This window comes from Gracilinanus agilis, chromosome 1 (genome assembly GCF_016433145.1).
Source record: "Gracilinanus agilis isolate LMUSP501 chromosome 1, AgileGrace, whole genome shotgun sequence".
In the NCBI taxonomy this organism is placed as follows: domain Eukaryota; kingdom Metazoa; phylum Chordata; class Mammalia; order Didelphimorphia; family Didelphidae; genus Gracilinanus; species Gracilinanus agilis.
The window spans coordinates 571,607,241-571,631,193 of record NC_058130.1 but is presented as its reverse complement, the minus strand read 5'-3'; the positions used below and the strand labels follow the sequence as shown (position 1 = coordinate 571,631,193).

The 23,953-nt window shown below is 34.7% G+C and overlaps 1 protein-coding gene across 1 annotated transcript in view; it reads left to right on the top strand.

Annotated features, from left to right (window-relative positions):
- CD226 (CD226 molecule) overlaps positions 1-23,425 on the top strand; it is a gene marked incomplete at its 5' end in the record, with an annotated part of 66,233 nt that extends 42,808 nt beyond the window's left edge. The window contains 2 exons of the mRNA XM_044683344.1: positions 18,421-18,772; positions 23,269-23,425. Coding sequence (XP_044539279.1) covers positions 18,421-18,772; positions 23,269-23,425 — 509 coding nt within the window. The remainder of the gene's footprint in view (positions 1-18,420; positions 18,773-23,268) is intronic.
- Positions 23,426-23,953: the final 528 nt, after the last annotated feature.

The window sequence follows — 23,953 nt, the reverse complement described above, 5'->3', positions numbered from 1 at the left end:
TTGTTATTGTTACCTTAATTTTCTTACTTTACCTCATGTGAAAATTTAAGCTCTCAGAGTCTTAGTTTCTTCATCTGTAAAAGAAGGATCCATGGATTCCAGAATCAGAGAGGTAGTGTGTTGTGATGGATATATAACTGGCCTCTGAATTAGAAAGACACAGATGTGTTCAAGTCCTGTCTCTGACCCATTATGACTGGGTGACTCTGGGTATGCCTCTTTACCTTTCAGTGACACAATTAATTCTCCAAGACTGTAAATTGCAGAGATCTTCATTGATAAAGGCGGTTTGATTATCAAGAGATCCTTATACCAATGAATTCACAGGTGGAATCTTAGCTCATCCTCAAATGGGGATAACTACCTTGTCTGCTTCAAAAGTTTGATAGAAGGATCATGTTCGTGAAAGTACTTTGATTATATTCCTGTTTTCTCTTCCTTTTTTTCTCTCTCATCCTTTTTTCTTCTAACCATTAATACACTCATATCACACACACACACACACACACACACACACACACACACACACACTCTCATGGCATGCTATATAACACTCCACACACACCCAAACCACAAACACCACACAACCACCCACCCACATACCAAACTGCCCCTCCTTATACATTGAGAATCAAGTGAAAACCAAAGTGCTGTCTGATTATATTAGCACTGTGTTGTTTGAATTGTTAATTCCTAGGAAATTCTTGGCTGGAGAATATGAAGAATACAACCATTGCTTATTTAAAAGTGTTATTAGTTAGAAAACTCTCCTTTAGCATAAAAACTATGCCCTTCACTTTGCGGATGACTTGGGCTTAAAGATGAATATTAACATCCAGGCTTTGGGGATTGTAGAAATCAAGATGTCTAATTTCAATTCAAGCCTTAGTTTGTTTTGTGATCTTGGTTGGTTGAGCCCATTCATTTTTATATTCTTCATTTTCCTTAATATAATTGGAAAATTGTAAATTACTTGTCTTCCTTAATATTGTGAGCTATAAGTAATATTTGCAAAGGTGCCCTGAAACCCAGGAAAAATACTATTTCTTTAGTGTTGATATTGTAAGAGGGAAAACTTAGATATTATATATACATATATATATATACATATATGTATTTAAGGTGTGGTCACCAGGAATCAATAATTCAGATTGATTCCATCATTAAAATAGACCCAAGTTGATAATGACAATACCAGATCATAAACTTCTTTAGGATCAAGTCTATTATATTTTTTGTATTCTCCATAGTATTTAGAAGTAGTTACTACTCAACAAATCTTTGCTGATTCAAAGACTGTTGTAGACTGAGGCTTAAGCTATTGAGTGTTAGTATAAGTTTAAGTTAGTATAGGTTATAAGTATAAGTATAGTAGTATAAGTAGTATAAATTAGTATTAGTTAGTATAAGTCTAATAAGAGATCCCCAAACAAGGAGATGGACTTTTGCCTCAAAAATTAGTCTGGATGGATTGACTTATGAATATAATAACATGGATATTAAAGGGTATAAAGGCTAGCATTTTTTATAACTTTTTAAGGTTCCCAAATCACTTTATTATCTCCTTTGATCATCACAAAAACCCTCTGAGGTTGTGCTGTTCTCATCCCACAGTTGAGAAAACTGAGGCACAAAGCCATAAAATGACTTGCCCAGAGTCACTCAGACAGTAAGTGCTTGAAAGTGGATTTGAATACAGATTTGGTTACTCCATTTTAGTTCTAAATAATATAGGTTTTTTAAAAAAAATGTTAGGCAGCTAGGTAGTACCCTGAATGAAGCACCAGACCTGGAGTCAGGAAGACCTGCTCAATCTGGCCTCAAACATTTATTAACTCTGTGATCCTGGACAAGTCATTTAACTCTGTTTACCTCAGTTCCTCATTTAGAAAAATAGCTAGAGGAGGAAATGGGAAACCACTTCAATACCTTTGCCAGGAAAATCCTAAATGGGTTCACAAAGAGTCAGACATGACTAAACAACAGTGAGCAGTTAGATGGCACAGTGGCCAAGCTTGGAGTCTGGAAGACTGATCTTCCCAAGTTCAAATCTCACCTCAGTTACTAGCTGGGCAAATTACTTAACCCTGTTTGTCTACGTTTCCTCATCTGTAAAAATAAACCAGAAAAGGAAATGGCAAACCACTCCAGTATATTTGTCAAGAAAACCTCAAATGGGATCATGAAGAGTCAGACACAACTGAAAAACAACTGAACAACAAAGTGCTATTGGTTGGGGTGGAATAGGATTGCAAGTATACTTTTGGAAAGAAATTCAGCAATATAGTAGTAGTAAGCTAAAGGAGAGCATTTGGATAAGGATCATTGAATTCTTGACTTACTTAATGAGAATTTCATTTTTCAAAAGACTGAGGAAACAATAAGCACTTTCTTTTGACCTGATCCCTGTCAACAGTTATGTTTTTCATTGCCAAAACTGAAATTATGGAACACATGGGTTGCACACAGGATAGTATCAGACCTTAAGAATATACAGATGCTATGTAATATGCATATGCAAAGTATATATTTATTATATTCAATATGATATATAATACATATTATACAAAAACAGAGACAGAAACAGAGAAAGCCAGTTAGAGTGAGACAGAGGGAACACTTTCTGGTGAGCAAAGTACGTAACATAAAGTATCTCATTTAATCCTTACAACACCTTTGTAAAAGAGGTGCTATTAATACCCAGTTTTACAGCTACTTCTACCTCCCTACCTGAAGTAGAGAGAGGTGAAATGACTTGTCTAGGAAATATACAGCTTCAAAAAAAATTTTTTTTAAAACTCTTACCTTCCATCTTGAAGTCAATACTGTGCAGAAGAGTGGTAAGGGTAGGCAATGGGGGTCAAGTGACTTACCCAGGGTCACACAGCTGGGAAGTGTCTGAGGCCAGATTTGAACCTAGGACCTCCTGTCTCTAGGCCTGGCTCTCAATCCACTGAGCTATCCAGCTGCCCCCAAAATATACAGCTTTTAAGTGTGAGAAACAGTATTTAAACTCAAATATTCCTGACTTCAGCACTCTGTCCACTCTGCTGCACATGTTCCATATTTGTTGATGCTATTTCAGCATACTCCAAATTTATACCATGAAAAGGACTTTCTTTTCATATCCAATATATTTTAGATACCCAGGGTTTGGATTCCATCTCTGACATTAGTATTTCCTCTTTCCTTTCTCAGGAACCATGAATAGAGAAAAATATCTAGACCCAAAGAGAATCAAGAGATAAGAGCAGAAACGTGTTTTGTAATTAATTAACTAAATGCCTAGTTTCATTAAATTTTGCAATAAGGGTGTGTGCATGTATGTGTGTGTCTAGATTAAAAACAGAGAGAGTTTCTAGGTATATTTATAAGCATGTGAATTCTTTATTACAAAGACTAGAGTTAAATGATGCACCCAGAAAAATGTATGGAGATAGAAAAGCTATCATAACCAATAACTGCAAGATGAAGAACTTGAGGAATCAGAAAGAAGAGCTTATTTTATTTTTTTTCATTTCATTTCGTTTCGTTTCGTTTCGTTTCGTTTCGTTTCGTNAAACAATATGATCACAGAAAAAAATCCTGAAAAGGCATATGAAGTGAAGGAAAATGAAGTGAGCAAAACCAAGAAAATTATGTGTAGAGTAACAACAATGCTGTATGATGATCAGCTGTGAATGAGTTAACTATCATCAATAAGGCCAGGATCCAGGAAAACTCCAAGGAAATGATTAAAAAGGGATATCCTCCACCACAGCAGAAACAGAGGGAGAGGGAATGCAAACTCAGACATAGCATTTATTTCCTCCATGAATTTTTATCTAGTTAGCAATATATGTCTTCTTTCACAGCATGCTGAACATGGGAATATGCACTAAATGAGTATATGTATACAACCTGTATCATATGACCTACCTTCTTTTTTTTTTAACTCTTGCCTTCTGTCTTATAATCAATACTATGTATTGGTCCCAAGGCAACTGGTGAGGACTAGGCAATAAGGGTTAAGTGACTTGCCCAGGGTCACACAGGTAGGAAGTGTCTGAGGCCAGATTGGAACCTAGGACTTCCCATTGCTAGGCCTGAGAATAGCTCATTTTAAAAAGCCTGAAGCCAAGGATCAAGAAATTGGAAAATTAAATTAAATTCAGTTTGGAGATTTAAAAAAACAATTGTGCATATTCAGTATGTTTATTTTGAAAAAAGGGAAAAAAACAAAAACACATTTCGCATTCTTTGAAATTTATTGTAAAGTTACTGGCCTTTTTATCAAGTGTCTAGAAATAAGAAACAATGTGATTGTGGTGTAATTTTTCTAGGCCTCCAGTTTTAAGGAATTTAAAGCTATCCTAATGCATACTTGGAATCCTTTAAAGCTAGACTCCTCAGGCATCACTATTAACAGATGCTATTGGCTCAGGCTAAGGGGATGATGGCAATGACCCAAGAGGTTGGCAAGATGGTCAGGATTTTGGCAGTTCTGTTAGAGAGGACAGCAGATGGGGAGGAGAACTATTGAATAGAGCTCCCTACTATATTGGAATGTCAGGGGGCGCTATGGTATAATGTGGCAATTTTATTCCTTTTCAGTTAATTTATGCTTTTTACTTTCTGGTTTCCCATAGTTGCATGTTTCAATAATTTATAGGGAAGTTTCTGCATTGTAAGAGTCAGGCAGCATAACATAGTGTAGGGACTCTTTAACTTTTTTGTGCGTATGCTGTAAATCCCTTTGGCAGACCAGGGAATACCTCTTCCAAATAATGTTTCTGATTTATAAAATAAAACTTAAAAGTACAATGGAAACCAATTATTTGAAATTTTATTTCCATTATGTTGAAATACAATTATTCAAAGGGATCATAATACATAGGTTTGGAACTCTGAGACGGTAGATAGAGTACTTGGGTTGGAATCAGGAAGACAGTTTTTAAAAATTTTTTAATTATTTATTAATATTCATTTTTAACATGGTTATATGACTCATGCTCCCACTTTCCCCCAACCCATAGCCGACACACATTTCCACTGGTTTTATCATGTTTCATTGCTCAAGACCCATTTCTAGGAAGACAATTTTTAATACCACCTGGGGTACTTTCTAACTAGTGTGATCTTGGTCAAGTCACTTAATTTCTTTGTTCTCCAGGCAAATACCTAGAGTTCTTGTTATTGGCAAAATCATAGATCCTTCATGTATTTGTGCATGCATCATTTTTAGATAGCATTATGTTGAAAAATTGTTCATTCCTTGCCTATTTTCTGATGTCTGATATAACAATTCCCTTCTCCCCACTTCCAATCACATGAAATATTTTGTTCTCAAATGAAAGTGTGAAAGGATGAAGGATCCTACAATTTTTTTTTTTTTAGCAAATTTTTGCAAGCCAAGCCAAATTGGGGCAAGCAGCATAAAATGTCGTCAGGACCTTCTGAACTTACCCTTGGAATGGAGTAAGGCAGGACTGGGCTGGAGAAGAACTCAATAAGGATATAGTTGTTACCGAGGGAGGAAACAGGCAGTTTTGTAGCTTCCTATTTTATCTCACTCAATGAAATTAAAATAAAATCTTCTAACTTCGATTAGTTTGGTCGCTGTATGACTTCCTTGTGCTTTCAGCACTCCCTAAAGCAGAAGCCCTAGGATGAGGCTCTGTAGTTCACTTATTGGCTTTCCTTTTGCTTGGAATGAAAAGAATGGGCTAATTTAGAGTCTAGGAAAAAAGGTACCCTTTTGTCCTCTGGCAACTGTGGATGCTCCTTGACCTATAGATAATACAGATTTTCCTTCATGGCTCAAGTAAAAGATATTGAGCAGAAACAGGCTTCAGACATGTTCGCTCTTGTACTGTCTGGCTCTCTCCTTGTCTGCTTGTCACATTTGTATTGACCTGATAGAGCTACAACTATCCCTGTTGTCACCTCCAATTCCATTAAAATAATTACTGACTTTTCATTTTAACTGAATTAGGAATTTAACTAATTGAAACCTTTTCTGCATCATAGCACTGAGAAATGATCCTTATTTTGTTGCTATTTGAAAAGCACCTAGAGCTCTTTTGAAGCAAGTTATTAAAGTAATAAATAGTCACCAGACAAAAATGCTTCTAATGGGACTTTGATGCAGAGATGGATTAGTTTCTACCACCTTCATTTAAGACTACGATTAAAATCTTGGGCACTCATAACACTGAAAATCTTATTAAGAAGCCAATTAGGGGGAAACTAGGTAGATCAGTAGATTTTTCCCCCCTTCCTTACCCTCAATCTTAGAATCAAGACTGTGTATTGACTCTAAAAGTGAAAGAGTGGTAAGGGCTAGGCAATGAGGGGTCAAGTGACTTGCCCAAGGTCACACAGCTAGCAAGTATTTTCAGTAGATTTAAACTCAGCATCTCTTGTCTCTAGGCCTAGCTCACTAGATTGAGATCTCTTCTGACTTAGAAATAATACATACTCTTGATTCCAAGATGGAAGGCAAGGATTTTTAATAAAAAAAAAAGAAATCAATTAGAGAATTACAGTGGAACAAAGACATCAGATTTCAAGTTGAAATTCTTACCTTTTTTCAAGATTCAGCTGAAGTGCTACTCTCTGTAAAAGGTCTTTACTGATCCTCCCAGTTGTTATTCTTTGTCTTGAAAGCACTATGTATTTATTATGCCTGTATTTAGCACCTACTTAAATGTGCACATTTTGTTTCCAGTCAATATCATGTAAATTCCTTATTGGGAAGTACTTTTAAATTTTTGCTCTAGTATCCTCAGCACACAGTACATTGTAGGTTCTTAGTAAATGATAGTTGAATTGTACTATGCATGATTTTGGAAAACTAAGTTGTTTTTTGAGTATCAAATATATCTATATTGGTCTCTTTAGAAAACTCTCATTTTTCTTCCTCATTATAGCTATTTCTTGTGTAACTTCAAAGTTTCATCCTCAAAGGCTCCACGTCCCAGTTGGGCTGAATTTCCCCAATGAATTTTAGTCAGAATGAAATTACCTGTTCTCCTATTGAAATATTCAAAATTTGCTTCTCAAATTTAGGAAATACTGATTTTCCTGTCCAATAACACAATATAAAGATGAGTAGTGTTTTTATTTGTTTGCTTCCCCCAAAGTTCCTACTATTTCCACTCTATCGAATAGTTCATTGTTGTTGGTGACAGTCAGATCCTGCATAGGGTTTTCTCTTGTTTCTTCTACATTTTAAAAGATGCAGTATCATCAAAGATAAGTCAAGAAATGATCAACCCAAATGATTTAAGCAGAGAAAATGACCATTACTTCTTTTTTATATTTATTGTGAAATCTATGCTATATCCCTCTTCTTAGTGATGCCTGGAGGGGTGTGACCAAAAACATCATATTCACTGATATTGCCCTATCTATCCACAGTAGATGCTTCATAAATATTTGTTGTTAGATCAATTACAAGTCTGAGCAACCAGCTGTCATTTGAGAGAAGAACTACACAGATATAAACAGTGAATTTGAAACTAAGCAGGATTTTAGGGAAGAATATAAATTTATCTTTGGATTATGTTACGGGTTTTCCTTTACACATGAACTCAGTTTTAAAGGTGATAAACCATTAGATAGCTCAGGCAATATACATTTTATCCTGGAACCACAGGGAAAGACTGAAACTTCTTGAATAGATTGGTTACAAGGCTAGAACTTTGTATGTTTTAGGAATATCCCTTTGCAACTGTGTGGAGGATGGAACAGAGAAAGGGAAGATTGGTGGCATGGAATCTATTTAGGAAGTTATTGCAATGGGGAAAGGTAATGAGACCTGGACAAGGGTAGTTGTATAAATAGAGAGAAAGGGGAAAATTTTGGAGAGGTGATATCAGCAAGACGGAGCAATTGATTGAATATGAAGACTCCCAAGGTTGTGAGCTGGGATAGCTGGAAGAATTTTGGGACCTTTGAAAGAAATAGAGAACTTTGGAGCAGAGACTTTGAGTATGGATACACAAAAATGAATTCAGTTTTCATCGTTTTTGAGTTTGAGATATTTGGGGGAAACAATGTAGAAAGGTCAAGAGAGCAGTTGAAATATAGGATTGCAGCTCAGAAGGGGATGGATATGACACTTGGGACAGATCTGACTAGAGATGACTATTGAATCCATAGCAGCTGATTAGACCATTAAGAGTGAATATGTAAAGATGAGAAAAACAGCCATGACAGAGGCCTGTGGTGTAGGGATAAATAAAATTAGTGACAGATAGGTGCTATTATTACCCTTATTTTACAGATGAGAAAACAGATTGAGAGAGGTTAAGTGGCTTGTTGAGTATTGCACAACTTAATAAATGTCTCAGGTAGGATTTGAATTTAGTTCTTCATAACTCCAAGTCCAGGACTCTACCCTACCCATCACCCCAATGATCATGAACCAGATTAAAATGTAATTAGAAAATCTTTAACAAAATAAACGAAAATACAATAGAACATATAATGTGAACTTGTGGGTTTTCTAAGTCAAATTATCTCTATAAAAATCTGGGGACAGTTTAATTGATACGGCACAGAATAAAGATAATGATTTAAGTTGGCCTATAGGTGTCCATTTCTACTTAGTTTTTAAACCAGTGGAATAAGGAATTCTGAGAAAATCTATGATAATTTTTTCCCCCTTTTTCTCTTGGCAAAGAGAGAAAGATCCAAGAAGGGACAGGACTGCACTCAGCTTGGACTTGATGATAATACCTAAAAACAAAAGGAAAGCCTCTACTCATATTTCACCTCTGATATCTCTGTCAATGGGAAGGATTGTTGAATGGGAAATACAAAATATTAATACTCAATAGATAACTAAAAACAAAGATAAGTTAATGAGATGGTAAAAAGCTCCTAGCTGCCCTTTGATGTATTAAATTCTGACCCATATGAACTATCCCCCCTGGTATTAAAGGAAGACATGATGACTGAACTATTATCAATCATTTTCATGAGATTATGGAGAAATTAGATTAATCAGGATTCAAAGATCATAAATAAAGTGGGAAAAGAATAAAATCTGCAATTTTAGTTCAGTGAATCTGACTTTGGTTTATGGAAATAAATCTTAATTATATCAATAATGGTGTGGTTGGTAAATATTTAGAAAAGAAAGTGTCGGTGATAAAGGGCCAACATATCTTCAAGAGGGCATTATGGTAGACTAAATTTATTTTCTTTTTTGATGAGATTGCCAAACTGGCAGATGACAGGAATTCTATGAGAATTTAGATCTTATGATCACTGATTTAGAGCTAGAAAGGATCTTTTAGATCACTTAATCTAACTGCTTATTTTACAAATGAAGTAATTGAGAAACAGAGAGATTATATGAATTTACAAAAGTCACATGTATAACATGTAGCACAGCTATCATTTGATCCAAGATCTGAGTCTCTGAACAGCACCTCTACCAGAATTTGGAAAATTTGTAATCATGGGGAAAATGTAGAGATTAGGGGAAGGGTTAGATGGTAGGGCAGATAGATGGATTTGGAGCTGATTGATTGACTGGTTCCAAGGAATAGTCAGCTTGTAAGATGTTTCCTATTGAGGACCCCAGGATCCTTGGCCTTAGTATTGTTTAACATTTTATGAGAAACTTGAGTTAATTCATGTGAGTTAAGTCACAGATGGTACCCTTATCAAATTTTCAAACAACCAAAACCTTGGAGGGATAATAACACATTTGATAACAGAGTCATGATCCAAAGAGATCTTCACAGGCTAGAACATTTGGCTGAATTAAAAAAGATAAAAATATAATAAGAACAAATGTAACATTGTACACTTGGCTTAAAAAAATCAGCTTCATAATTATAAGGTAAGGGAGTCATGACCAGATAGTAATATGTCTGAAAATGATCCAGAGGTTTAATTGGACTGCAAAAATAATGTGTCAATACTGTGATATGGCGGCATTTAGGTGAAAAATAGTGTCTATGACTAGGGAGATGTATTATGTTTTTATCAGACTACTCTTAGAATTTTGTGTTCAGTTCTTAGTACTACATTTTAGGAAAGATATTGAAGAGAACTAGCATGTCAATATGAATTGAAAGTTGGCCTTGGAATCAACAAGACTTCATTTCAAGTCCTGCTCTGGTGCATACTGACTTGGAACCTTGGGACAATCACTTTATTGTTTAGTAGTCTAGCTTACTCACTGAGACTTTAAGTGGGAGAGAAGGCACCTTCAGAATAGGAAAACCTCAAAACTAGGAGTTCCTACACAAATGAAATAACAAGTTTGGTGCAAAAAGGAAAAAAAATGGTAACCTAAAGAGCATTCAGAAGAGAGCCATGAAGGTGGGCAAGGGCTTCAGTTTCATACTATAGGATGAGTTGAAATAATTTAATCTATTTTATTTGTAAAAGAAAAGGGCTGGGGGGGTTGAGGATAAAAATAATAGCTGTCTTCAAGTATTTGAAGCATTTGAAAGGCTGTCACATGGAAAAGGAATTAAATATGTTCTATTCGACCTCTGAGGGCAGAACTAGGAACAATATCTGAGGCAAATTTAAGTTTGATGTAAGAAAGAACTTCAAAGCAATTAGAATTATCAAAAAGTAGAATCAGCTGCCTTGGGAGATAAGTGCCATAGTGGATGCAATGCTGGAGTCAGGAAGATTTGAATGAATGAAAGAAAAAGTATTAGTCACTTCGTCTGTATAAAGAATTAAGCTAAGCACTGGGGAGTCCAAATAGAAAAGTAAAATAATGTATGGTCTCAAGGAGCTCACATTCTAAAGGGGTAAAACAAAACATAGAGGAAGATGAATGCCATATGGAATAACCCTGTGCCCCTGAGGGTGTGTTGGCAATGAAAATTTGAATGCATTTTGTTTAACATCATTTCTGTTGATAAAACTATTTCTATTTCTAATGTTAAACCACTTGACAATGTCAAGGACATCAACAATTCTTTTTTGTGTGTCTTTGATAGCTGTGGTTGCTAAGGTGGCAAGGTCTTAAGAATCAGAAGAGACAGTTAATAGGCCCTCATGATGGCTGCAGGGACTGGGTTGGAAGCAGGGTTAATTTGAGTTTAAATCCTACTTTGGATAGATACATTGACCCTGGGCAAGTCATAAATTTCAATTTCCTCATCTTTAAAATGGGAGTCATAATAGCACCAACCTCCCAGGACAGCGATGAGGATAAGATGAAAGAATATGTGTAAAACACTTTATAAACCAGAAAATGTGTTAAAGTTACAATTCTTTTAGGGCTCTTGAATAATCTAATCAATAGTCCTATTTCTTAGTGGATCATAAAGACTACTAAAACCATTGTCCAGAGATTCCAGAGTCAGGCAAATTTTAGGACTTGAGACTGACTATTGACAAAATTGAGGAAATGTTTATCTTCATTACTGAACTATTTTCCATTTCAAGGACTCTTTCTACTTTTAGTCACATTGCTCCCTAGCTACACACAACCCTATATTGTTCTCTTCTTGAAGGCTACCCTCAGTGTAAAAGTGTTTTCCATACTATACTCTCCGCCTCTCTAAAGTAATAAGCATTTCATATATCTTTTTTTAAAGGAATTGTTCAGTTACCAATTGCAATAATTTTATAAAGGTAATTCCCATTATATTGCTCATTTATTAGGAGGAAGTATCCAATGAGAACTTGAGAATGGTGAGGAAGTCTGATAGGAAGGCATGCAAAAAAAGATGCAATAAAATGTTGATAAGGGGAAGTGGCTACATATGCTGAGTGGAAAGATCATGCAAACATAATTTAAATTCATGTAAACTTCAAAGTTTTCAATGTAATTTTGGTACATGATTTCATAAGACCTTCCAGAAATCCTAAAATGATAGGTGACATGATATTTTTATTGATATTTTACAGATGGAGAAATTGAGGCTCAGAATGGTTAAGTGATTAGCTTAGTTAATAATTAGCACAGTTAATGAATGTCAGATGTATGATTTAAACTTAGGTACTCCTAACTTTAAGCACAGAATATTGCCATGCTGTCTCAAGTATATAACAGTAATGTCAGGAATGCTCAATTGCAGAATGTTCTCTGATGCGGTAAATTTCTGAAGACCACAAAAAAGTATTCTTTTAGGTATGGTAGAGATGACAGGAATAGGATGTAATGCATATAATCTCTATTTAGAGCAGATGGAAAGGTCACAGAATCATAGAAAAAAGTTTATTAAGAGAAAGAAGAAATAATAAACTTGCTGGAATTTTTCTTGTATTTTCTCTACTGATAATGAATTTCAGAGAAAAAAGAATATTTTAGAAATAATTAATAGAACACTAGAATATTAAGTAAGGAAGAACTGAGAGTTCCTGATGATTGTCAATGAGTTCACATCAGCAGACTTAGAAAAATTACATCCCTTGATTCTGAAAGATGTTGATACATGGAACTTACAATGGAAAGATGCCAGGATTCATGGATCTTTGGGAATTCTAGAAAAAATGGGAAAATAACATATGATTGAAGGTGGACCAGTGTTGTCCTGGTTTTCAAAAATCATGAAGAAAGTAGATATTCAAAACCATATGAGAGGGACCATAATGGTAAGTCCTGGTAAAAAATAAAACAGGCCACTAATGGGGTGGTTTGTCAGAACTTAGGAAGGGAAGAGTAAATACTCATGAGCCATGTCAGACTAATAATTTCCTTTTTTAAAATGGTCATTAAAATTTTTGATTTTCTTCAGTAGACTGTAAGCTCATTAAGCACAGTCACTGATTTTATTTTTGTACTTGATTTCCTACCATCTAGTACACTGACTTATGCATAATAGGTACTTAATATTTTTAATGGAATTGTTGAATAATATGTCTCTATTTTTAAAAAAAATTGATAAAGACTCTCATGATCCATGTGAACAAAATGGAGAGGTATGAGCTGGACAACAGTCCAAGGGTGAAGAAGTTTCAGGACTGGTAGAAATAGAGTGTTGCTCTCCAATTATAGGAGTAAAAAGAATGGAGAAGAAACTTTGATTTACCTTAGTAGTTAATTAAGGCCAAATGCTACTCTTTAGATTGTGTAATAATATAGCTGCACAAACATAATTTAAATGAGAAATTCAGTTTAGTCAGCATTTAACAAAAATATACTATATACTACCTCAAGGTTTATAAGCATGAAAATGCTATATATAAATATCAGTTATTATCCAAATAAGGGGATATAAAACTATGCCACTAGTGTGTGAGTTGAAGTAGTTTGGAATTTTTATACTTGAGAGGAGAGGATAATTTTTGTATAATTTTTGAAATTCAAATATCTGAAAAGCTACCTGGAAGAGATTTGTTCTGTTAGTCTTATGAGAGCAGAATTAGTGCCAAAATTTGGCACAGACTGCACAGATAAAAATGAAACAGTCTTGTCTTCAAAGACTTCACAATCTATATGGGGATGGGATGTTTTATATTTATGTTTCTATCTAATAATTTCAGAAGGCACTAGCAACTGAGAATGGGGATCAAGAAAAAGCCTCACAAAGGAGATGCTATGAAAGAAGAAATTTACACTTACACTAGGTATACAAGACCTTCTGTTCAGTAATGCATATTACTCTGTCCTCCCTCAACCCCCCAATTTCCATGGAATGGCTATCCTAGTAGTGCGAGCCATAATCAACATTATAGGTATTCATCATTCCCTTTTTATCCTTTGACTTGTGAGGCTAATGTCTTTTGACAAATAATGAATCATATTGATGAAGACCTTGATACAACTGGAAAATCTTGTAATCGAGAGGGTATCTTCCTTCCATTTGTTCTCTGGGCAGTGTATGTGATGGTGGAGAATATCTTTATGTGTCATTTGATGGTGCTAATAGGGCCAAGAAACTTGACTTTCACTACATGTATTCATCAAAGAACTCCAGATGGTCTTAACATACGAATTAGGGACTCCTTATTGGAAGGAAGACTTTTGGGTTATGTTTTTTTCCCTACAACATTGGATGCTTTATTGCTTTATTGAACTCAACAAGCAATACACAGAAAAGAATATTGTACCCTTGGTGGGTGCTGCAGCAACCCAGGAGAGAGGTAATGGCCACAGGTGCATTTATCTTTCCTATTAATTGCTATTAAAATTAAAAAAATTAATTTCCAGGGGGCTAAGTAATTTTTTTTCTGGAAAGGGGGCAGTAGGTCAAAAAAGTTTGGGAACCACTGATGTAGAGTATTTACTTTTGACTTCCAGATTTTTGGAGTGATATTGACTGAGTAAGTGTCTGAGGCCAGATTTGAATTCACTTCTTCCTCCCTCCTGGTCCTGTACTCTATCCACTGTGTCACCTACATGCTTCAAGTTGGAAGCATTAAAATGTTATATAAATACCAGTTATCATCTAACTGACTGGATATAAAGCCATGTTACTGGTGGATCAGTTGAAGGATTTAGGGATTTTTACACTTGAGAAGACAGGATTGGAGAATCAGGGAATGAGATTTTTGAAATTCAAATATTTGAAAAGTAACCTGGAAGAGGGATTAGATTTAGTTCTATAACCCTTATTAGGGAAAAATCATTATCAAATTCAAAGTTGTAGGGACACAGTTTTCAACTCAGTATAAATAAAAATTCAATCTGTCACAAAATGGAAATAGTTGCTTCATAAATTAGTGAGTTAAGTGGAGGCAAGATAATTCCATATAATTATTATGGATGTCAGATAAGAGAATTTATGCTTTGTGACTATATGACATCTAAAGTCCTTTTTGACCCTGAAGTTCGCAAATTTGTTTTTTTATTTTAAAAATATTTTATTAACTATATGGCAATATAATTAGTTTTTTTGAATACCGTGTCTTTTATTTTATGCATTAAAACATTATTCTGAGAAAAGATTACTCAATTGCCAAAGGTTGACATGACAAATAAAAACAAGCAAAAATTAAGAACATCTGTTTTAAGGTGCTGTAAGCCTATGACTATGAAAAGTTTAATATGTTACACTTCCCACTTGATTTTCATTTTAAAGGGGAAACTATAGATAAAAGCATTCCTAATGGTCAGGTTTGAAGTAACAACAGCAAAGAGGTTTTTCATCTGGGGGCCTTCTTGATTTCCCTCATATAATGCCTTAGTTTCTCCCTGCTCAGCATATATATACCTGGAGGCAAGTTGGAAATCCCTCCTCTACCCATCATGACAATCTTGGGCAGCAAATAATCCTTCAGCAGAAAATAAATGCAATTAGAAATATGACCTTCCCTGGTATAAATATGCATTCAATCATATCTCTGCTTCAAAATATAATGGTTATAGTCCTTAAAAATTTAATATTATGAATTCTATAATTACAACATATTGAAAACTTCCCTTTTCTCAGTTAAGGGGTTTTGGGGGATTGAACTAAACTTCTAATTTTTCCTATAGAAATCTGTCAAGCAGAAAGTCTGGTAAAATTCTTAGAGTAGGATTTTGATTTTTTGGTTTTGTTTTGTTTTGGTGTAACTCACCCTAAGGTTCTTTGTCTTTACTATATCAACTGTCAATTTCCAATAAACCTCAAAAATGAGATTAAAAAACCCTCACCCATAAAATAATTGTATCTTTATACACTTCAGTTGATTTTAACTGATACTGTAAATGAATGACTCAGACAGAATTATGTGTAGCTTTCTGAAGTAGAGACTTTTTCTTAGTCTAGAGCAGTGATTTCCAAAGTGGGCACTACCGACCCCTGGTGGGTGCTGCAATGATCCAGGAAACTGGTGATGGCCACAGGTGCATTTATCTTTCCTATTAATTGCTATTAAAATTAAAAAAAAATTTTCCAGGGGGCTAAGTAATACTTTTTCTGGAAAGGTGGTGGTAGGCCAAAAAAGTTTGGGAAGCACTGGTCTAGAGTGAAAAAGAGGGAAAGCAAATTACTTTAAACACTGAGTCACCTGGACTAAAGCTATAAATGAGACTCATCCCTATTGGAACTAATATTTAAGTCATTATGTTTGCTTTTTTTGGTTTATTTATGAGTTTTTAGATTTTTTTAAAGAAATTATGCCAGAGTACAAAGAATATAGGAATTAGAGTCAGGCAAGGTTTTGTTTAACTCTTGCTCCTGATCCCTTATAGGTATATGATGAGAGGTAGGTCAGAACCTCTCTAGATTTCAATTTCCCCAAATATAAAATGCTTGCTAGTGTTGCTAGGAATGTTTTGTGAAAAAGTCTAATGAAGAAGTGCATAAATATTTTTTAAACATCTACTATGTGCCAGATACTGAGCTAAGTGTTTTACAAATATTATCTCATTTGGTCCTCTCAGAAACTGTGAAATAATGCTACATTTTTACAGTTAAGAAAATGAGACAACTAGAGATTGAGTGACTTGCTCAGGGTCATACAGACAATACATGTCTAAGGCTAGATTTAAACTCAGTTCTTCCTCACTCTAGTCCCAGTACTCTATTCACTGTGTCACTTGACTGACTCATGTTATATGCCTTAAAGTACTATATTAATACCAGTTATTATTTATTTATAGAGATATGTAGAAACTGATTTCTTAAGTTATTTCTTATTGGGGGTATGTCCTTTAACATCTTTGTTGTATTTCATACTGAAAAATTTTACATTTATTGGTAATCAACAAAGATATTCTATGGTTTCTATCTCAGCACTTGTATGGGTCTCTGGTCACAAGTTTTTGAAATTCTTTCTATTCTGCTTAGCAGATGAAAATTATTTCAGTTGTCATTTCCTCCAAGTGGGATCCTCAGTGTCTCATTGATGCCTCCAATAATTGTTAATACAGTGATCACCTATAGTGATAGGGAACTCACCACCTCTGGGTGCTGCTTTTTCCATTTTTGGACATCTCTAATTATTAGGAAGCTCTTTCTTAAACAGAAGATAAAGACATTTCTCTGCAAGGTGTCTCTGCTAAGAGAACGCAACATCTGCTTGCTTCAGAAAAAACCATTTTGTCCCTAGGTAAATTGTGAAGTAGGCAGACTGTGTTTTGGCATCTCATGCTCCACTTCTTGCAACTCTTTCCCTGACCTATTACATCTTTACTTTGACTTTTCCCTCTTCACTCCCTGTCTTTTAGGTATTGATCATCCTACCTCCCTTCAAAACCTTTTCTCAAACAAGGCATCAATTATTGACATCTAAATGTGATTTTAAATCAATACATTGAAATGTACACATATTACACATACATTTTTAGTTGCAGAATACAAAGCTTTATCTTTTATTAAATTAATTTGAATCTTCATTGGTGGAAAGGAAGTTTTACCAGAGGATCTAAATTATAAGACTAGGCATGTGTTTATCCCACAAGGCCACTGCCAAAGACATAACCAGGCATTATTGAATGCTGAGTAAATTTAGTATTAGAAAATAATTATCTGTTCAGGTGGCTTTTATGATGGGAAGGCCATGAGTGGGGTGCTACAAAGAAAAAAGAGGTTGGGAATTGGAAGAGTGGTGGTCACTCATGTAGTGGGGAAGAAGCAAAGAGAAGATATTTATACCCTGAAAAAAGCCCTGATCAACCTTTCCTAATTAAAAAACCCAATTTCTGCCCCTAAGGAGTTTATAATCTCATTCTAGTGAATAGACTATGCCCTAAACATTCAGTCACTGGTGATCTGTTTCCCAGAATGCAATACTTCTTTTGCTCAGACTCTTGGAATCCTTATTTTCCTCTATTGCTCAGCTCAGGAGTCTCCATTAAATTTCTCCTGATCTGCCCAGATGTTACCACTCAGTCTCTCTCCAAATTTCCTTGTATTCAATTATATGTACATGTATTTCTATCTTCATGGTAGCACATATATTGTTTGAGAACAGGCACTGTCACATTTTCCCCTCCACAGCCTCAGTGTCTTGCATAGTGCCTTTGACATTAAAAAAAAAATTAAACGTGTGATTTCATCAGTATTGAGAACTTTTGGTAAAGAAACTTCGTCTACCAGTACTGATGGATGACTCATCTGTATATATAACCTTAGAGAATGGCTTAGAGATTTGGGACACGGAGAGTTTGAATGACCTGCCTATGGCCCCCAGGGACTAATTTATATCAGGAGCAGGCTCGATTTTCTGATTGTAAGACTAGTTGCCTATTTTCTGAAGCATCATCTCTAGGTGTCATAAATATAATGAGTGCCTGGTAAAAGTCAATTGAATTGAATTGATTTTGTGCCAGGCAGTTCACATACATTATCTCATTTAATCTTATCAGGTAGCTTTGTTTGCATTTTATAAATAAGGAAACTGAGGCTTTTAATGGAATTTGACTTGTTTTGCTCTGCCTCAGAGGACAGAACTAGAAATACAAATTTGGATACAGTACCGATTATTTTTAAGACACTTTAAAAAGCATTATAACCTCCAAAAGAGTGTCATGTTGCAACAAAACTTAATTATATGAAATATTTTGTTTCTGCTTTTCAGATGGTTTTGAAACACGCGTTCCATCCAATAGCCACATGGAATCGGAACCTGGAAAAAGTGTCAAATTGGTATTTCAGACGCATATGGCCAGCCCTCTGAAATACGTGACATGGGAAAGGATTCAGCCACATCAGATCGACCACTTAGCTTCCTGTAACTTGAACAAAGGGAAAAGTTATGGCTTTAAGTACCACAGAAAAATATTGACAAGCTGCAGCCAAGGGATGAAAAGCAGCTTTATTGTCATTCACAACATCACTGCCTCTGACTCAGGATTTTACCAATGTTGCTTAACCACCAGCACAGGAGAAAATGAAACATTTGTGATGAAATTGACTGTAACTGATGGTGAGTAGATAAATGAAGTGTTGGATTGTTACAAAGGTAAAAATTTCTATCAACTGGTTTCTGTTAAAAGATTTTATTTAGTATGAAAAATTAGTTTTTCTGGAATAATTTAAGCAGATTAGAAGTCACTGTATTGCAACTTTTAGCACAGTTAGCCTTCATTTAGTCTCTGGTCATAGAAATCAGAGCAAAAATTCATACCCCTGACTCATTCCTGAAATGAAAAGACTGCTAAGTCTGCAGGGTTGTTATATCCTTGATATATATGGTCTTGGAGTGATCTCTAATTTTTGTCTGTGTACCAATCCAATCCAGTGAGTTTTTGCAAGAACCACCCTGAGCATGGGCCCCGTGCTAGGTGATAAATACAAAAATGAAATGACAAGCAAACCATTCCCTCAATGAACTTCTATTCCAGGGAAGGGGATATGAATGCAAATGAGATAATGCATATACACAAATATGCAAGATATTCAGTATTGCACCTCTAAATAAACTCCATAGTCTGTCTTCTATTTCTTGAGTAGACCACCAAAGCATCTTGTACAACACTGTTTTAGAACTTAATGAACACTTGGTGGAATGTGATTGAATGGAGCAATCAATTCTTTGTGGGAATTGTTTGCCATAAACTAGAGCCTTTTTGACCTCAATGATCTTCACAAATGGGAGAGAATGAAAAAGCAAATGTCTAATTAGAGTAGGATCTTCATTCTGAGGGAACTCGTGGACATGGTTTGGGATTAGGTTCCATCTTATATTTGGATCAGAGATAAGAGACTTCCGTCTCTGTCCAGGGCAAATATCTGGACTCCAGGGCTGCTTTCTCTCCTGGAGAAATATGCCAAAGATGATCCTTTATTCTTGGGGCTGACAGAAGTTGTCTATCACTTTATGCTCTTATTTTCCATATGCCTTTCGTCAGCTCATTTACTTTGGCTTGAATTTAGAGTTTTAGAGCCAAGCCAGGTCCTGGCTGCCCCCTTCATATTTTTGGCAGTGCCCAGACTGACATTTATTTCTGAACTGTAACTGAAGAGGAAATATTTAAGGTTTCATATAAGTGGTAGCAGCAGCAGCAGCAGCAGCTGTGAGTGACAAGAAGAGAGTTTGCTAGTCATAGCTGATTTTCACACTTAATTACTATGGGATAACTCATGCCTTCATTCTTCTCATTGATGGCAATCCCAGTTGTGAGTGAGCTCAATGTGCAATTTGTAATTCTCCCCTCAAAAGGGGTTGAGAAAAACTTGGAAGAGGACCAGACTTCTAAATATTGATTCTATCTCTTTCTGGACAAGTGAAGAAGTTTATGTCTGCAACATTCCTTACCTAAATGGGATTTACTATAGAATTACTTTTTGGGTTGAGGGTCCCTCAAAAGTATAAAAAAATAGCTGCCAACAATCTCCAATGTACTGAGACCAAACAATGCTTTAAGAAGGTAAATGGTACAGGTATATGTGTATTAGGTTGAATTTTGTTCTTGCTCATTATGAGCAAGGAACAAAAATAATTTTTACAATTATTTCATTAGAGTGGGGACAATGAAAATACTTTAAAGGCTTATGTAACATATAATTAATTGATGAGACATTGTTCCATCTGAAGACAACTTAGAAGTTCAGGAGAGATCTCTAACACAGGGATAGAATCCACATGGATACAACACTAGCGATGGGACTTGGTAGTGGTGAAAAAATCAGCAGAAGCTTCAGGGGATATCAAGTCAGAGAGAGTAAGGAGATTAGAAAACGTGTCAGAAAAAGATAACAGAAATTTCTGGGCTAGCTTTGGGCAAAGGACTCAACTCTGTTTGACAACTCCACTGCCTATACCCACTTCCAGATCACATTTGAAGGGTGAAAAGGAACACTTTTGTTTATGAAGGAAAAGGGACCCTAACAATCAGTCCTGATTACAATTCCAAGGGATTAGGGGCCCTTCATGTGCAAAGACCAGAGTCCAGACAATAATAGCAGTGATCATATCTCTCCTTGGATCACACCTTAATCACACATGGAAACAATAGCACCTAAAAGTCTGAAGATTGGAACAGTGACCTTCTGCCTGCCCTTTCCTCCATGCTGGGAACACTATTCAAATTTAACATAAATTTCAAAGTCAAGAAATACACTGGGAATAAAGGCAAGCAACAACAAAACAAAAGAACCTGACCATAAGAATCAGTTGTGGTTACAGAGAAGATCAAGACACAAACTCAAAGAGAGTTGATGCCAAAACAGCTAAAAACAAAGCCTCAAAGGGAGGGGAAAAAGTGCATTGGACACAAGTTTAATAAGAAGAGTGGAGAGAAAAATTGCATAAAGAAATGAGAGCAATGGAAGACAATTATGAAAAGATAATTAACAACTTAGTAAAAGAGGCACAAAGTACTGAAGACAATATTTTAGAAGCAGAATTAGCTAATTGATAAAAGAAGTGCAAAACTTCACCAAAGAAAATAGCTTCTTAAAAACTGGAACTGGGCAAGTGGAAGCTAAGGGCTCTGTGGGACATCAGGAAACAATAAAACAAAGTAAAACATAAAGAAGAAAATATGAAATATATCTTTGGAAATATATATTTGGGAAAATAGTTTGGAAAAACAAATGACATGGAAAGTAGATTGAGGAGAAATAATTTAATAATTAAAATTTTTATTTTAAAATATTTTCCAAGTTTAAATGATTAACTTTCTTTCCCTCTCCTCTTCCCTGCCCCTCTTCCAGAGGAAAAAAGCGATTTCACTGGATTGTACAATTGTTATCACTTGATACCTATTTCCATATTATTCATTTTTGCTCTAAAAGTGATCTTTTAAAGCCTAAACCCCAAATCATATACCCATATATACATGTGATAAGTGATATCATATGTCTTTCTTTTTATTTAATTTAATAATTATTGAACTACCTGAAAGCCATGATCAAAGAAAAAGTCTAGATATAATATTTTAAGAAATTATAAAACAAACCCACAGAATAAGAAGGTAAAATAAAAATAGAAAGACTTTACTGATAATCACCTGGGGGATATCCCAAACTGAAAAATCCCAGAAATAGTATAGCTAAATTCCATAGCTCTCATGTTAAAGGGAAAATACTTTAAGCAACCAGAAATAAACAATTTAAATACAATGGAGTCACAGCCAAGTCACGCAAGATTTAGAAGCTACATGTTAGAATGAAAACCTTGAAATATCATACTTTGGGAATGAAAGAATCTAGAATTACAAATGGGAGTAATTGATCCAGAAAAACAGCGTATAATTCTTCAAGGAAAAATGGATATTGAGTGAAATAGAGGACTTTCAAACATTCCTCATGAAAAAAAGATCAGAGATGAATAAGGACAGGATAAAAAAAGAGAGAAGGCAATATAGAAGGAAATGTACAGTTAGAATTGTAATAGTGAGTGTGAAAAGGATATCACCAGTGAAATAGAAGTAGATAGTAGAATTTATTTGATCTTACTATTCAACTTACTATTCAACTATTCAACAGTTGTATATTGTTCATAAGAAACATATTTGATGGACTTGTACCCAGAGAATTCTAAAACTATGTATACCTTTAAACTGAGCAATACTGTTGCTGGATCTGTTTCCCAAGATCAAGGGAAAAGAAAAAGAATTTATTTGTTTCAAAATTTTATAACAAATCTCTTTGTAGTACAGAGAATTGGAAATTGAGGGGATGTCCATCAATTGAGGAGTGGCTAAACAAATTATGGTATGTTATTATCTTGTAATACTACTATGCCCTAAGAAATGATTAATAAGATAGTTTAAAAAAAACTTGTAAAGAACTACATGGGATAATGAACAATGAAATGGGTAGAGCCAAGAGAACTTCATGCACAGTTACAGAATTAATACTAGAAGAAAAAATTGTGAATGCTACCTCCAGAGAGTGAACTAAAAGGTGGAAATATGAAAGACTTAATTTGAATATGTATGTCTCCCAGACAACACCTTCAGTGATTCAGGGAGGGTGGGGAGGGCTTGGGAAATTGTGGATAAATTCTATTAATAAAGTGGGTTTTGTAAACAATTTTTAAAAAGAAGCATATTTGGAATAGAGAGACACACACAGAATTAAAATAAGTCTAGAGCAGAATCTATTCTGCTTCAGCTGAAGTTAAAAAAAAAAGGCAGGAGTAACTATCATGATCTCAGACAAAGAAAAAGGAAAAATAAACTTAAATTAAAAGAGATAAGTAGGGAAATTATATATAGCTAAAAGGAACCATAAACAATGAAATAATAATGCTAAACATATATGCATTTAATGACATAGCATCTAGATGTTTAAAGGAAAAATTAAATGAGTTACAGGTGGAAATAGATAATAAAATGTGCTAGTGAGGGACCTCAACTTTAACCCCTTAGAGCTATATAAACATAACCATAAAATAAATGAGAAAAAGTCAAGGAAGTGAATAGATTTTCTATAAAAGTTAGATATAGATCTCTGGAGAAAATTAAATGGGAAATAGAAATAAATATACTTTATACTTAGCTGTATATGGCATAAAACCTTATAAACAAATGCAGAAAAGCATGACTCTCAAGTGCATATTTTTAAGAATACTATACAATAAAAAACACTTAATAAAAGATCATGGAAACAGATTAAAATTCATTGGAAAGTAAATCATCCAATCTAGAAGAATGAGTGTGTTAAAGAAAAATATAGAAATAATAATTTATTTTTAAAAATGAACAAAATGAGGCAACATACTAAAATTTTTTGGATGTAGCTAAAGTAGTACTTAGGAGAAAATTAATAACTTTAAATAATTACATTAATAAAAGGGAAGCAGAGAAGATCAATGAACTGGGCAAAAATTTAAACAAAATGGAAATCCTCAGAATCAAAGGAGAAATGAATAAAATAGGAAGCAAAAAACCATTGAATGAATAACTAAAACTGGAAGATGTTTTTTAAAAATATGTTTTGTTTCTTTTTTACTTTAAAATACTCAATTAATTTTATTCCTCCTTTTCTCTGCTCCTGCCATTCAAGAAGGCATCTTCTGACAAAAATATATAGGTATATTTAAACCTCTGTCTTACTTATTTCTGTTTATCAATCTTTCCTCTGGAAGTGGTTTTACACAGGTCATTCTTCAAGTAATATTTATGTCCCCAGATATAATATTGTCTTAGTTCTGCTCATTT